This window comes from Primulina tabacum, chromosome 11 (assembly GCF_025594145.1).
Source record: "Primulina tabacum isolate GXHZ01 chromosome 11, ASM2559414v2, whole genome shotgun sequence".
NCBI lineage: Eukaryota > Viridiplantae > Streptophyta > Magnoliopsida > Lamiales > Gesneriaceae > Primulina > Primulina tabacum.
Genome location: NC_134560.1, coordinates 8383256 through 8400971, shown reverse-complemented (window position 1 = coordinate 8400971; position 17716 = coordinate 8383256). Strand labels below are relative to the sequence as shown.

The window sequence follows — 17716 nt, the reverse complement described above, 5'->3', positions numbered from 1 at the left end:
TTTTCCGACAACTGGCGCCTAAAACTTGTTACAACTCAATTGTTGTACGCCCAAGGTAGTTTGTTAATAAGTAGTATAAATTCGCAAGTCCGAATGTCATTTTCACAGGGAAATGAGCGAATATAAAGAAATTACAAATCAATTAAAATTATATTGCTGTTATTATTTTTATTTTTTAATAATTATTATGATGTTTTCAAATCTTAAACTACACAGTCGAGATTAGATGATCGACTTTTGGGATTTTAATAAAATTCAAATGGAATCTACTTGATAAAATTATTCCAATATATTTAATACACATTATTTATATTTTGTTATATATTATTCTCTTATTATGATATTATAACAAAAACTTTTAAATGTTGTCAAATATTTATTAAACAATATATTTGTAAATATCAAATCTATGTTCCAACTTTAAACGGTTGGTAACACCGAACAAACTTTCAAATAGTACCAATAATTTAAAATTATGATATTATTTATATATAACAAATCAATGTAACTATTTTAAATGGTTGATAATATTAAACAACATTTAAATGGTACCAATAATTTGGTGTAACATATAGCAACAATAATTCATAACCCCCACTTATAAATAGGGTTTAATAATGTTCAACTAAAATTTTAATTTAATTAAACATATAATAATATATTTTTACAATTTTATTAACATACCAAGAGTTTCACATTTTCATCTCGACTTTGGAAAATCAGCTACTCCGGATGAAAATGTAAAACTTTGAATATGTAATTAACATGATAAATGTATTTAAGTGAAGAAATAAAGAGAGAAAAATTGTGAACTCAAAGTTTGATTCATAGAATGAGTGATATCTATAATCATCACAATATAGCCCTATTTATAGAAAAATTTGAGGAGACAACAACAAATAAAATGTTATTTTGTACAAATAATTTGTGTAATTAATCTTCATATATGAATGGCTCAAACATTTACGCAATATTGCACTCCACATTTGAAAATCTTCTCATCCGAATTTATTCTTTCACATGATAAAGCAAAAGTTGTACATAATTGTGTTTTCTGGTGGAAAAATATTTTGTCCTTTTACTAAGTACGTATTTTGAGAGGTATTCAAAATACTCATGCATGGCCAAACTGTAATTACATTGGTACAACCTTCGCTTGTTACTTAATCCCGATTATGAGAATATTTTTATCTCATGCTTTTCATCAATATTGTAGACATTGAAATCAAATTTCTATATAAGTTCAAGAATCATCTCATGTCTATTTCCAAAGCTAAAGTTTTTTTTTACCGAACCTGTATAAATAACAAACAATATAATTATAATTATGTAACAACATATATTTTTATACAAAATGTTACAAAACTTATAAACTTAGATATTTAATAAAAGTTAAACTATCAAAATATTTAATAAATATATATTTTTATATGTTTATCAGACATCTCTTGGAAGCATTAGTCCATGAAAAAACATTTTTTTTTCAATCATTGGGTTTAATTTTCTAGTATCTTTCTTGTTTAATGCTTCATTCACTAAGCTTTCCAACACTAGTATTCGAGGATGGTGTCATTAATTCTCGGAGCAGACACACAAGCCAACTCAATGTTTTCCGACAAGAACTGTGTGAAGATTCATTTCATGGCTCCCAATATCTACAGTTGGATTGTAGCTGACTCCGTGGATGCTACTGACACGGTTAGCATGCTAAATCTCTCTCTTATTGGTCACGAGTCGAGGGTTAATACCGCCCTTGCGCTTTTGAAATCTCATTTTCAGCCACCAACATTAGGGTTTGGTGCTTGGTGGAGTGGACGTGATCGGCCACCACTTGCATGTTATACATCCTCATGGTTCTACTGACAGTACTACTACTAGATTATGCCCTTTGCTAATCGCTAGCATGGGTCCTGGTTCCCTTGCTGCTACAGCTGTTTTAGAATCCAAGTATCGTTAAGGGCTGAGTAGAGATGAAGGTGTGAAGTTGGTACCGACGTGGTTCGCGGCATGTCGAATGACTTGGGGAGTGGAAATAATGTGGATATCCACGTAATGACAAAGGGGAAGAACCAGTACTTGAGAAACTATTGATCAGTTTTTATATCGTTAGTAGTTAGTTCCTCTTTAAATTACACATCTTTCTTGATTTGTTTCCTGATCATATTAGCTAGGTTATATTTTACAAAATTGTAGCTTGTTTTGGATTGTCACGAGAAAAAGTCTCTGCATAATAATATTAGAATTTTTTTTTCTCATTAACTTGTCTGTTTTTGGAAAAATTAGGATTTTGGATATTTTTTTAATCTTTTTTTCCGAAATCAAAAAAGTAGTGTTTGCAAATAGTTAAAAAAATTTGATTATGGATTCTTCCTTACAAAATTTTGCAAATTTTTAAAAGACAAGTTCATAATAACTTTTTTTAAGCATTTGCAAGTACAGCCTAAATCCAACAAATATCTTATTTGTCACTGATTATCTATTACAGGCTCATATGGTGCAAATAAAGCCAATGTTATATATATTAAAATTTATCTATTTAAGAAAAAAATAAAGAGAAAAATAAATCAGAACGATAATCAGTAATTCAAAATGAGAGGAAATTTTTTTTTCTTAGGTAGATTTTAACATATATAAAATAAGTTTAATTATCAACAAATGAGTAGCGTAGAAGAGCATCAACGTCAAATAAACAGTATTCGTTGGAGTTAGTGATTTTGGCAAAAACAAAAGCCAAAACCAAAAAAAGAAAAATTTAATTGATGAAAGCCAAACTTTAAGTAAGTTATAAGACTAAAATCCAAAATATGTCAACTTGCACAATCAAAATCCTAGTTTTTCCACTATTTATTCTTTGAATTTTTCCGGATTTTGTTTCGAGAATAAATCAGGGGCGTAGCCATCCTTGAGCTATGGTGGGCTCCAATCCCACACAAATTTTACGATTTTTTTTATTTTTTATTTTTGAGTATTATTTAGCTCTACCTTATTTTTGTGTAATTTTTTCAACCTTACCTTATTTATGCAAATATGAGAAATTTTTTATCTATTAATTTTTTAAAAAAATGGGCTTCTACAAATAACTACAATCAAATATGAATTTTGCCACAATTCTCTCAAAGAGTTGAGGGTGTTAGAATCTATTCGACGGATAATTTTTTAGCTACAATAGATCGGTTCTTGAAATATTGAACATCAATGAATTAAATCGAATTTGGTTTGTAAACCAAACGTAAGACACTTCGCAGAAACCGATTAAAATTTTTGTAAAGCATTTAAAATATATGCAAGTTGAATTAGTAAAAAAATTGGTTGAAGCATTTTATCAAATATTCTGTTGGAATATTTTATGTTCGCAATCTTTATTTTGATGTTAACAAAACTGATATTTTGTTTCTAACGAGTTTACCTAAGTGCGCAGAAAGCTGAAAAGGATCATGCTTTGAACTAATCAGTTTACGAGCCAAAACTGAAGCTATCAAGACGCAAACTGAAAGTGCCAACTAATTGCCCAAACTGAAGCAGTCCAACTGATGTCTAAAAGACCAGTTACGCTTATTGTCCAGCTTATAGGTGATTCAGCATAAGACCAGAAGCCCATACAGCTGATGAAGAGTTCAAATGATGAAGAGCCCAGCTGACCAGTACAATTGAATTAGTGAAATCAGTCCAGCTGACGAGCCAACTGATTTCACCAGACCAGTTACCAGTCGCATGACCAGTCGAAGACCAGTTCAACTGATCAGTTCAGAGCATTAGTTTGGAGTAGAAAGTTCCCAGATCGTAGCAAGATTCCAGCTTTGCACAAGGGTAACAACAATTGTCGAATCAAAGGATAATAATGAATGTTGCAGCAGAGCATAAAGTCAATATGTTCCAGAATAGCTGTCAGAAAGTACAAGACACATATTTCAAGTAACTGATTCAAACTGCAACGAACATAATTGATGGGTCTTGATGTACGTTCACATTGCCCCTATATATACATAAAAGATCAAGACCATCAACGAGAAGAGTGCGGATGAACATAGATGAGAGAGGGCACGCATAATGCATGTCAGCTTACAAGAAGCAATCAGCCCAGATTTAAGGGAACACTTCATAGTGATATAAGCTTAATTTAGAAGCACAATTCCCTCAGTGTGTGAGAACGCATTCGTGTTGTATTCTGTTGGAACATTTCATGTTCGCAATCTTGATTTTGATAGTAACGAAACTTGTTATTTTGTTTCTAATGATTTACTTTAGTGCGCAGGTGGCTGGAACTGATCAGGGTTCAAACTGATCAGTTAAGCGAGGTAAAACTGAAGCTATCGAGAAGTAAACTGAAAACACCAACTGATCGACCAAATTGAACCAGTTCAACTGACATATTAAAGAACAGTTCAACTGATTGTCCAGCTGATAGATGATTCAACAGAAGATCTTCAGAAGCCCGGCCAGCTGACGAAGAGTTCAACTGATGAAGAACCCAACTGACCAGTTCAACTGAAAGAGTGAAATCGATTCAACTGACGATTCAACTAATTTCACCAGCCCAACTGAGGATCAGTTCAGATGACCAGTTAGGAACATCAGTTAGGAATCATTCAGTTGCAGATCAAGACAAGCTTATCTTAGTGGATTCCAACTACGGACAATGATACAAACTTCTGTACGATCAAATGTACAATAATGGACGCTGCAGCAAATATTAAAGTCAAGAGATTCCTGAAGGCATGTAAGAAAAGTCAAGACACATATACCAAAGAACACACTCAAAGCTGCAAGGATCACATGTGATGAGTCTTGAAGTACGGTCTCAATGCCTCTATATATACAAGCTCAAGATCATCAGCAAAGAGAGATATATATAGCACATACTAGAGTGTGTGAAGATAAAAAGAAAGGACACGCTTATTTACTTATTAGCTTAGTTTAGAAGCATATTTCTCTCAGTGTGTGAGAACACTTTCGGGTAATTTTCAGATATCAGTTCTCACACACACACACCACACTCAAATACAGTCTTGCACAAAGACAATAAACTTGTGTATGTAGTCTTTCTCACATACACGTTAAATAAGTGTTGACTGGAAGGTGCTGCCTTCAGTCTAGTCTAGGAGTTCAGTTAGGCAGTGGGTAAGTCCTAAGCTGGGTGGGTTATTACACTTGCTGTAATTAATCAAAGTCTTTTAGTGAATCCTACCCGAGGTGGTAGAAAGGGTGACGTAGGAGCAGTTGAAGTCTGCGAACATCTATAAACATATATTGTGTATTTAATTGTTTAACTATTGTTTTCAAACTGTTTGGATCAGTAAGAGCATCCGTCGGTTCAGTTCTCACCATAACTGAACTGATGAATGCAAAAATTAATCTACCATTTTTCAGTTATTCAGTTACACATGATATACAAAATATATGATGATTTATTAATGAAGGATTATTTCGAGTGTTTTCCGCTTTGTTCTATACCAAACTCGATCTAATTCATCGGTGTATACATTCTTATAACACGAGATACTGCAGTTCTTGGAGAATATTTTTTTTGAAGCACCTCAAGGTGCTCTGCAAACGGTCCTTCATATTCATATATCAGTTCTCACACACGCACACACAAACACTCACATATACAGAAAGATACATTCAGTTGAGTGAATTTTCACACAAAGACCTAAAACAATGTGTTTGCAGCCTTGACATAAAGACGTTATATATTATGCAGATTGCAAGGTGCTGTCTGCAATCTTGAGTGCTAGGAGTTCTAGTCAGGTGTTACCCTTCTAGAGTGGGTTTGTACAAAGTTTTATATAAATCAAAGTCTTGTAGTGAATCCTTCCCAAGGAGAAGAAGGGGTGACGTAGGAGCATTTGAAATCTCTGAAAAAATCCATAAACAAACCCCCGTGTATTTACTTGTTTACAACTGTATTAAAACTGATTTGATCAGTTCAGCTGATATCAGTTCAGTTCTCATCATGAAACTGAACTCATACATGCTACGACTGATCTTCGCTTAGTGTTTTTGGTTTTCTTCACGAAAGATTATTTTAACTATTTTCGCTTGGTGTAAACACTTAACTCGATTTAATTCATCAGTGTTTACATTCTTAGAACACGAGCTATTTCATCTTATTGAGAATATTGGTGTTTAAAACATCCATGTTGTTTTCCAAGCCGATCCTATCACACTTGATATGCAATATTTTGATATTTGAAGAACACATAAAACAATGCATCTTTAAAGCAAAGGAAATGATAAGTAAATGCAACAAATAAAAAGACACGTATTTATTTATTGGTGTTCGGAGATTAACAACTCCTATGTCACATCTTCTTCTCCTTTGGAATGATTCACTAGAAGACTTTGATTCATACAACTCTTTGTACAAACCCGATCCAGAAGGGCAGCACTCAACTAGAACTCCAAGCACTTAAGATTGCAGGCAGCATCTCACAATCAGCATATTGCTTAACGTATCATATGCAAAGACTACAAACACATTATTTTACGCCTTTGTATGAAAACTCGCTCATCTAATCTTTGAAATTCAACTCTTTTGTGTATGTGTGAATGATTGTGTATAAGGAATTTATCCTTTACAGTGTACATCTCAAATGTTCCTCACACAAGATTTCTGCTCTCAACTAGCAGATTTCTTCATGCTAACTATCAATGCTTTGAATCCCCTTCCAATCCTGTATTTGATCTTCAAGATGTATTTACAGGCTCCAACAATTATATATATGTTAGATACAAGAATATGATCATTTCAAAAGTTTTTGTACTGTTTCTGATATTGAAACGGTCAATTCTGCCTTGCTAGGACATTTTTCCGAGCCTCAACTAGTCATTCAGTTTTGCTCCTGGTCAACTGGTTCAGTTTGGGCTCTGCTCAACTGGTCAACTTATTTAGTTCTGGTCTGCTCAAATGATCAACTGAACCTGCTCGATGGACTTGCTCAACTGAACCTGCTCAACCAAACCAAACTGATGAGGTATGATGAAATCAACCTTGCTGATATCAGCCTATGCAGAACCAGTAGATGCATCATTATTTATCAGCATCTTACATTTCGATTCAGACTTTGACCTGTGCATATGATTTGTAGATCACCATCTTAGCTTTGTAATACATACTGTATCGTTTCATTTAGATAATCGAGCTGATCAGGCTGACCAAATACCGCAACTGATCATACTCAACTGATTGTTGTTTTCGTGCAATCAGTTTGGTTTTACAATCATCAGTTTGCCTAGATAACATCCGATTATCCCAACTGATGTAAAATATGACTTGTCCAAAATTAAGTTTTCTATTAATTTTTTGTTGAAGTTGGTCATTTGGATTAAGGAGCTATGATATATCATCAAAATATCGAAGCTTGTCATATTTTCAGTTTGGCAAAATTCGAGTTTCAGCTTCTATCTTGAGTTAACAACTTTACACTTGAGTAAATACGCTAGAAATACAATAACAAGTGTTGTTATCTTCAAAATCAAGATTGTTAGAGTTTCTAAACCCAACAATCTCCCTTTTTTAAGATCACAAAACTTGGATAACTAAATATTTCAACTAACATATTTCTCTCCTTTTTTGAATGAATCAAAAGCCATATTTTCAAAACAAATTATGTACAATTTTTTTCTCACCCTCAATATTTAAAATGAGTTCTCTCCCTATATCTCTGGAATTTTTAAATTTATAAAGAGGAGGGATAATTAATCAATTTTCTCAATAGCTCATTTTCTACAGCATCACTTATGGTCTGAATTGAATGAATAAACTGCTTTTCCTCTTGCATTAGCAGGCTACAAATTTTATATCGCTACAATCGTTTGTTAGTCTAGTTTACAATGCAAAAAACGGGTTGTCAATTCGACACTCGAGCAAAGAGTTATGCCATTTTTCCCATGGTCACAGCAAGTCCGAAAATTGAAACTTTGCATATATGTGTCGCGAAATATCAAAAACGAATTTTAAAACTAAAAATCAGTTTCGAATACTCTTTCAAGAAAAACCGTCTCTGATACCATTTGTTAGAATCAATTCGGGGATAATCATTGAGCGACAATAGCTCGGTTCTTGAAATATTGAACATCATTGAATTAAATAGAGTTTGGTTTGTAAACCAAACGAAAACAACTCAAAATAATCCTTCGTACAAACTAATTAAACATTTTATAAAATATTTAAAATATATGCAAAGTGAATGAGTAAAAACATTTTGCAAAAATAAATATTTTTTTACAAACATACCAGACATTAGATCAATTATAAAATATATATTACAACTTATATTATCGGTCCTAATTAATGTTTTTGCAATTAAAAAGAGCCAAAGCCCTGTCGGTCCCCGTGCAAATATTCTTCATTGGATCCACCTTTCCCCACCCCCCCACCCAAAAAAAAAAAAAAAAAAAAAACAGGAAGATAAATTGAGGATACTGCTTTCAGGGTTGGTACGTCGACACATCGACTTCACAATGTGTAATTGTCTTTTTTGCACGTGATGTATACATACATATTAAAAAAAATTTGTTGAACAAATTTTTTTTTTTTTTTGAATTTTGAGATAATATATAAAAATTTAAATTTTTAAAAATATTTTTTTATAATATTTATTTTTATATTATGAGTGATACGATTATTTAATTTGAAATTTCAAAAATATAAATAAAAATAAAGAAATATTTTATTAGAATACCGCAGATATAGATAAGATGCAATTTAAGTAAGACAAAAACTCGTGTGAAACGATCTCACAGATCGTATTTTGTGAGACAAATCTCTTATTTGGGTCATCCATAAAAAAGTATTACTTTTTATGTTAACGTTGCGTTTGGTTTGTAGGATTAGGTGGGTTTATTTTTTTTTTAACCCACCTAATCACCTGTTTGGTACGTTTTTTATTTAACCATGTCAATCCCTCCTATGAATGATTAGGTTATATTAGGATAGGTTAAAATAATACCTCCTCACCCACTAGGATTATTTATCACACTCTTAATCCATCCTGTTTTTCCAATTTTACCCTTCTCCTAAATCCAAACTCACTACCACTTCATTCCACCGACCGCCCACCGCCCATCGCCGCCGTCAGGAACCGCCCACCGCCGCCGTCGCCGCCGATTCCGGCCGACAATCGTCGCCGATTCCAGTCGAGCACCGCCAGACGATTCCGGCCGACCACCGACTTGCCGCCGCCCGTCGGACCGCCGCCGGCCGTCAGACCACCTCCGTCGTCGGGCCATCGCCAGACCACCGCCTGCCGTCGCCGGAGTAAAGAAAAAAAATAAAAAAAAGGGCAATTTCGTCATTTCATCAAAAAATTCAAAATTATCTCATACTTAAAAATCATACCAAACATAATATTATTTTACATCATATATTACTTTTCTATCACAATCATTTTTTTTATCATTTACATACTAATCATTAGTTTATTTTATCCTTCCAACCAAACGTAGCCTAAGATTATTACTTTTTATTATGAATATCGGTATGATTGACCCGTCTCACAGATAAAGATTTGTGAGAGCGTCTCATAAGAGACCTACTCATTTAGTAAAATAAGTTTAATGATATTTTATTTTAGATAAAAATAGAATATTTTGTAATTTGAGAAATAATGATATTTTTGTTTTATAAAAAATATATTGTGACACCAAAATTAATAATTCCAAGCCTTTCAACTTTAATAAAATAATATAGATAATGCACTGCCTTTCAATGTTTTCAAATTATTTAGTATTTTAAAGATTAAAGAAGTAATATTTGAATATCAATCTCATTTGTGTATACGTGGATTTGACAAATTTTATATAAATTTCTTTTTTATTAACCAACAATTCTAAATTTATTTATTTAATTATTTATCTAACCTAACCTAACTAAATAAATATGTGACATGTCATACATTCGGTGGCATTTAAACTCAAGACGACTAAGATCTTGGAGTCTCTCCCTTAACATTAAGACCAAAGATCCTTGGCACACATGTTCTCTCTTGAAACAATCTTTAGGTGCAAATATGATTTAAAAAATAAAACTTTAGGGATTGAAATATATATTGATTAAATGCAAGGGAGTGATATATTATTTAATCTTATGTATAAAAATTAAGTAAGTATTATTTTTTTAAATAAAATAATTAAATCTTTTGTATTAATGATCGGATTTATCCGATCTTCTAAGCATCCCTCACAGTCATCTTGTATATTAAGTGTTCTTATTTAATATGGAGTATTTCGCTTTTCACATAAACTCATATAAGATGATCTCACGTGTCAATTTTGAAAGACGGTTTTCCTAAACGATCTCATCCATAAAAAAATACTACTTTCTATGAGAAAATTATTTCTTTAATTCTAAGTATGGAGAGGGTCGACCCGTCTCACAGATAAAAATCCGTAAGATCATCTCATAGAAGACATACTCCTCACTTTTAAATTAAGTAACTTAGGGATGTAATGCATTTAATTTTTACATAGGCTCGAATAAAATATATATAGCTCGATTCTAACTTTTGTCATAGGCTCGAGCTTGTCTTTTTGAAAATTACTAAACTTGTGAATAGCTCAAGCTCAGTTAATTAATAGATCATTTATCATATTTAACATATTTGACTCGAGCTCGGATCGTTTTCAAGCTCGTTAACCCAGCTCAGTTTCAAGCTCTTTGAACATTCTCATTTAAAAGACAAACTAATATATGAAAATTTAAGGATTATGCTTCTCATTTTATAGTATTATGTCTTCTCGTTTACTAAAATTTCAACGTTGGACAACACAAATAAGCAATACATGTTGTCTTCCAATGCTATATTCACGGCCAATAAACTAGCCCAACAAACTGGCCGAGCTCGAGCTCGGGTCACATAAACAAGCCGAGCTCGAGCTCACGAACATAATTGCAAGCTTACGAACCTAATATCTTTAAACTCAAACTCGGCTTGATAAAATTGTCGAGCTCGACAATGAACAAATATCCCTTCTATTTGTTTCATAGTATAAAAGATGTAAAATAAGGAACTTAAGTCAGAATAGAAAAGATTCCAGTGGTAAGAATATATTTATATGTCCTTCCTGAGGAATTGAAATCAATCTCTGATTACAAATAAAACATGGGATTGACTTGTCACCAAGAGTCGTATCTATATCCAAGACACCTTATCAAGTAACACTCGTTGGACTCAAAGAGCTTAAGGAACAAATTCAAGAATTGACTAAATAGAATAAAAGACAGAGGTTAGTCCAAAGGTATTCTTACCATGTAGATACGAACCTTACGAATTATTAGTAAAATCATTTGACTTAACAAAAGCAACTCACAAATTATGCACATATCCTATTTATCTGCATGAATTATAGTCTGAACAAGTTGACTGTTCTATATGGACAATCCCGTTCGATTACTGAATTCTGTCAAGCATCCTTCCTGATCAATGAACCATTACATACACTAAAAGTACAGTGTTTTAAGTTAAAACTTTTAACCACACACAAAGAAAAGATACTTTGAAAGTAAAGACAAAACGCACAAGTAGTATCCTTATTTATTTGAGAGTAGGTCTCTTGTGAGACGGTCTCACAAATCTTTATCTGTGAGACCGGTCAATCCTACCGATATTCACAATAAAAGTAATATTCTTAGCATAAAAAAGAATATTTTTTTATTAATGACCAAAATAAGATATATGTCTAACAAAATACGACCCGTGAGACCGTCTCACACAAGTTTTTGCCTTTATTTGAAGACCAAGTAAACCAAAGTTTCGAGAACGAAACTTCCATTAAAGAGGGAGGGATACGAGAACCCGAAATTCTGAATCGACAAAAATTTCAGCTTCAACGAAACTTTCACTAAAGAGGGAAGGATACGAAAACCCGAAATTCCGAACCGACAAAAAAAATTTCAGCTTCTTTCTTAACATTTAAAATAAAAAATTTCAGCCCATGAAACTCGAATTTTATCTCACCATATGTTCACATTTTCAAAAGATACAAATTCAAGCACATGGAATTGATTGGTTTTAGCCCAAGAAGAGATTAAATTTGCAGTCGAAAACCCTAAACTTGGTGCTCAAGTTTTTGAAATTATGGTAAGATTTGGATTGAATTGTGATATATATTTTCTCCAATCATTAAATGATTTGCATCAAATTATGGAAGATATTCTTCTCCAATTATGAAATGATTTAATGGCCATGAATAACACGATTTTCTGCCAAAATTAAGAAGGAAACTACACATATAAATAACACTCTCAAACCCTGAATAAATCAAAACAAAAAAATTCTCAAACCAGTCTTATTTTCCTGTAAAAAGAAGCAAACAACATGTGACACGCTGCAGAAAGTTCTTCCTATTTCAAGCATTTCAGCAACAAGTAGAAGGTCATTGTACAGAACCTTTCTAAATCGCAATAGAGCTTGGAATCCAATCTACGCGGTTCATAATATACCAAGTTACTTTTTGAATGTCATATCCAAAATTCAGCACAATCCAACGGTTAGAATTCCACCACTGACTCCTCAAGAAAACTGCATAGAATATATGCAAGAAAGCAACAGTTGTTGTTCTTCGTCAGACACTGCTTCAAATGACCACAGATGTCGATTTTCACCATTCACAAATTAATTCACTTCCTCGTAACTTTTTTGACAAAATTTCAAATCGATTTGACAGTGCAATATGTCGCATACAATTCTGCAAGTTAACTGAATTCCGTACTTAGTGGGCTTACTTGTATATATTTTGATAAAAGTTTTGCACATTTGTTTTCTTGAAGTGGGCTATTGTTTTAAAAGATTTAATTTAGATCTCTTTCTTTTATGATCTGTTTTACTCAATCAGCCTCCATTTGCTGAACGTGTTTCACAAAATACTCAACCCTTACACTCGTTCCCAGACAAGAACAGAGAATAATTCGACTAGAAAGATCAAGAAATGCTTTGGAGTCAATGATAAAGATCAAGATCAGAGTCATATGTTTTAGTTATGTTAAATATTAGACTAGAACTAAAAACTAGAAATTTGCATATTGGAGCTAAAATTGTAGGCTGAAATTGCAGAGATTTGCTCTGATTGTTTGTTGATTGTTGTCTTGTTTCTGTATTGTTTTTGCCCTTTAAAGGACTGATTCCTCCAGTTACCACTTGCCCCACTAATAGTAACATCAACTGGCATTCTTCCACTTCCTTGCAAATGCTTTGATCTGCTGATCTTGTTTTGTCCTTCTCCACTTTGTTCCCATAGTTGAGTAGTCTTTCCCGCAACCTTTTTGGACTTTAATTCACTTGGGCACATCATTAAAATACTTAATGGATTAAATAATAAATTAATATGCCAAATTAATTTATAGGCCAAACAATTATGTATACAACTGAAGTGATAAAAAAAAAAATTAAGAAAAGATCTGCTTTGTCAATCCATCCATTTGTATTTTTTTCCTGAAGTGTTATGTTGGCAAGTAATACAGTTCATTCAAAAAAATAACAAAATATATAGTGGCAGCATAGTAGTGAAGTGTATGTATGACAAATTTTACGAATTTTTTATTCTATTATCTTTATAGTTTTATGTAGATCAAATCATTTGTTGGAAAATTAAGGATATCTTGCTAAATAAAATAGAAAAAATCGAAGAATATTTTACTTTATATTTAAAACATTAGGATTTTGATTAAATTTAAAAATTTTCTATTAAAAATAGTAATTGTGAGATAAATTGGTAAATATAGAAAGCTGTTATTTAAAAAATAAATAAATAAACAAGCATAATCTCAAAGATTGTTCAAAAAGGAAAGTCATCTGAGAAGCACGTATTTTTATTACGTTTTATTTTTTGTTTACATTTTATATTTCATCTGTAGCTCTGCTTTTTTAAGTGGAAATTAAAAACCTTTGATTGGCTACTAGATATGTGGAAATTAACACTTGAAAGATAAAAACTTGTGTGAGATGATCTCACGGGTCGTATTTTGTGAGACAGATCTCTTATTTGAGTCATCCATGAAAAAATATTATTTTTTATGCTAAGAGTATTACTTTTTATTGTGAATATCGATAAGGTTGACCCGTCTCACAGATAAAGATTCGTGAGACCGTCTCACAAGAGACCTACTCCACTTGAAATTGGTAAAAGGGGGTCCATTTGGGAGAACGAGTTTCTCGTTTTTTATTTTTTTTGTTGTTTCTTCATATCAAGAAATTAGTGTGGATGGTAAAATTGTTAAAATAACAACATTAGTTTAAATAAATTAAAGATAAAATTATTATAATTAAATATAAAATATAGTACAGTTTTATGTAATCAAAATTCAATTATTTTCTCGGTAACTATCACAAAAATTCACGTGAGACTGTCTCATAAAAAAATTTAATTTTTATGTCAAAAACATTACCTTTTACTGTATGTATAGATCTAGTCAATTCTTCTCACACGAGAAGTACTCAAAGTAAAGTATTTCGTTTTCTAAAAAATATAATGCATTAATAATATACCCATGTATTTAACGAGTATACATTTTTTTTAGAAAAATGAATTTATTGTGCATACATTTAAAAGGTCGAAAAATGGCAGGAAATTCATGGCCGAGGATAGCTAGAAAGTTTGAGTGGAAAATTGACATTTTTTGGCTAATCTTGAGAGATGACTGTCCGAGAGTTTGAGTACATTTTGAACCATATAAGGTTGGATTATTTGTGATCCAGAGAGTTTTGAACTCACACCCTCTGCTTATTTTTCTAGTGGCCTGTAGGAGACACGTCGTACTCACTTAGCTTAAAACAAGAAAGCAATTTCTAATCGAATATCAGAATTAGTACCTATAGGCCTGTGTGGTTACATAAAATTTTGAGATGCATAAAACAACTGCCAGAAAAAATGGAGTGAAATCCAACAACACACGCCACCTACAAATCCCATTTTCTTGGCTCGAAAGGAGCCTACTCTGTCCACCTCGAAATTTCATTTTCCTCGTGTAATTATGAAATCCACAAAGCAAGATTTTCACTTATCTAATGGTTCGATATTAATCAGACTGAGAAGAATAAAGTATAAGGAGAGGAAAAATATAACAAACCCAACAAGTCAGCTCCTAGTGGCGGGTGAAGAACTAGGGTGGTGATCAGGCGAGTTCCCATTTTCTTTGAGTTTCGGGCACTGTTTATTATTGTTATTTTTGTTTTATTTTTACCCATTCTGTGTTGAAGTGTGAGGCTTACTCTTTCCTGTTATCCTCGTTCAACTTTTCTTTTCTTTTTGTTTCATTATTTATATATTCCATCCCAATCTGTTCTTTCAGTTCGTGTATAATTTGTTTAAACATCAAAGAAGGGAAGTTGGAGCCTTTTGAAGTTGAGCACGTACACACCTTTGATCTGCGGAAGGTAAATGTGTTTTAAATCTTTTTATTGTTATTATTATTTATCTTTATCTTCTTTTTTTTTTTTTTATCAGAGGTTTGGTGAATACTTTTAAGAATAGAATGGATGATATATGCTTGAGTTATTGATGTATTTGTTCTTCTTGTGACTTCCGATTCAGGCTCAATGGTTTTATTTAGCTTTCATCATTAGCACAAGAGTGTGTAGCAGGTCAGGTTTCAATCTAAATGAATTATTGGTATTCCCTTGGTGGTTTCTTTTCACATTATGTGTTCTAAAAAGTGTGAGGTAAATACATTGAAATAAATGTCTCAAACTCTTGAAAATTTGTGAATTTATTCTTAAAATATTAAGGATTATTTATAATTAAATTATTAATTACTTGATATAATTAAAATTATAATAAAATTTGCCTACAAAACCCACTGATTGAAGCTGGATTGTGCACTTAGTCACGCTTTTTAGAACTTGGCCAGTATAATTTGACCACACACCACCACCAACTTGCAAATGCAGCTACAACCTGTTCGTAACTACTTTGTATTTGTCACCACGTTGCGAAATTTATTCAATCCAAGATGTCGAAGATGTGCTATGTGTAGTCCTGGGACAATTATGATGTTTCAAAATAAGAATTTGTGTGCCATCTTAGTGTACTTGTAATTTAGGAGATATTGTTGCGGCCAGATTTTATTCTTTGCTTAGATGCATATGCCTTAATGTGCTGATGTGATAACTTCTCTACCTCATAGCAGTTTTAACACTTTTTCCCAGTTTTTCGTATTTGCAGACATCAGGTGTCTCGATGAATATTCCACATTCAAACCAAGAGTTGGACACAAAACATGCCAGCAGCCTAGTGAGGGACAGCAGTGGGTATAGAAAGTTCGTTATAGCCAACGAAATAAGGATACCTGAAGCAAATACTTTTGAATCTGAAACACAATCGGGGAAAAAATCTCTTTTGTGGTGGATCAAGGCAGCAGTATGGTGTTCAATCTTGATAATTACTCTCCTTGTTTTCTTAAAATGGGGAATGCCCTTTCTTATACAGAAGGTTACTGGCTGTTTTATTTGTCTTCAAGTGCATATTTTTTCCAGTTTATTTACTTTTATACTCGATCTTTATAGAAATACGACTTCTTGTGTATCTTGATCTGTATTTCAATTATTTTGCTAGGTTCTTTTTCCAATCTTTCGATGGGAAGCCACTGCATTTGGTCGTCCAGTTCTTGCACTTGTACTCGTAGCTTCTTTGGCTCTGTTCCCTGTGTTTTTAATTCCCTCTGGTCCTTCCATGTGGCTAGCTGGGATGTTTTTTGGATATGGCTTCGGATTTGTCATAATCATGGTTGGAACAACCATAGGAATGATCCTACCGTACTTAATCGGTTTATTATTTCGTGCCAGAATTCATGTAAGAAATAGTCAGCTTCCGCTTTTGTTTCTTGTTATATGCCTGTATCCATAATATATAGGCTTTGGTTTTTTTATCCTGACCTTTCATTATACGCCGTTCTACTCAAATTCTTCGTTCTCTTGATGCATCTGCAGCAATGGTTGAATAGATGGCCTAAAAAGGCTGCCATGATGAGATTGGTTGGAGAAGGAAGTTGGTTTCATCAATTTAAAGTTGTTGCTCTTTTTAGGATTTCGCCCTTTCCATACACAATATTCAATTACGCGGTAGTGGTAACAAGTATGAGATGCTGGCCTTATTTCTGCGGATCAATTGCTGGAATGATTCCCGAAGCCTTCCTTTACATCTACAGGTCATATCACCTTTAAATTCGTTCCTTTTTCCTGAAAATGGTGTGCAACTGTTTCTTTTCTTCGTATTTCAATTTTTTGACACGGATCTTTGTATATACGTTTTGGGGCTATTTCTTGCAGTGGCCGGCTTATAAGGACCCTAACAGATGTCCAGTATGGCAACCATCACCTTACTCCAGTGGAGGTGATTCATAATGTTATTTCTTTCATGGTTGCAATAATCGCGGCCATTGGTTTCACCGTCTATGCTAAAAGAACATTGAAAGATCTTGGAACGGTGGAGTCAAACAGCCAATGCTCTGCCATTATAGATAGCAGATTTGAGCTTAATAATATTACAGTTGAAAAACATAATCTTAGTTTTGTAGCGTCTGTACCGTAACTTCGGCTCAGTGTAGATCTCTTTTTGTAAATGATTTAAGTATGAAAGGGGCCTGTTATTATCCCTTTCTATTGTGTCTAAATATGCATAGAACAATGTACTAACATGAAAGGATTAGACTGAATAAAAACTTTATTACTAGTCCCAAATCTGTGAGTCTGTGACATATTTCATCGGAATTCCCATTTTCTAG

The 17716-nt window shown here is 32.9% G+C and overlaps 1 protein-coding gene and 1 pseudogene across 3 annotated transcripts; both read left to right on the top strand.

The window, feature by feature from the left end:
- Window positions 1-1523: 1523 nt before the first annotated feature.
- On the top strand, window positions 1524-2091 carry LOC142519602 (proteasome subunit beta type-7-A-like; annotated as a pseudogene).
- Window positions 2092-14822: 12731 nt separating this feature from the next.
- LOC142519029 (uncharacterized) lies at window positions 14823-17696 on the top strand. Of its 3 annotated transcripts, XM_075621917.1 has the most exons (7): window positions 14823-15113; window positions 15287-15371; window positions 15529-15578; window positions 16159-16425; window positions 16549-16785; window positions 16923-17140; window positions 17262-17696. In XM_075621917.1, exons 4-7 carry the CDS (start codon window positions 16174-16176, stop codon window positions 17521-17523), a joined length of 969 nt encoding a protein of 322 aa, XP_075478032.1. In that variant the 5' UTR covers window positions 14823-15113; window positions 15287-15371; window positions 15529-15578; window positions 16159-16173; the 3' UTR covers window positions 17524-17696. The 3 variants fall into 3 exon arrangements, with proteins under 3 accessions (XP_075478032.1, XP_075478033.1, XP_075478031.1); XM_075621918.1 differs by lacking the exon at window positions 15529-15578 and having other exon boundaries at window positions 16143-16425; XM_075621916.1 differs by lacking the exon at window positions 15529-15578 and having other exon boundaries at window positions 14824-15113.
- The last annotated feature ends 20 nt before the right edge of the window (window positions 17697-17716 follow it).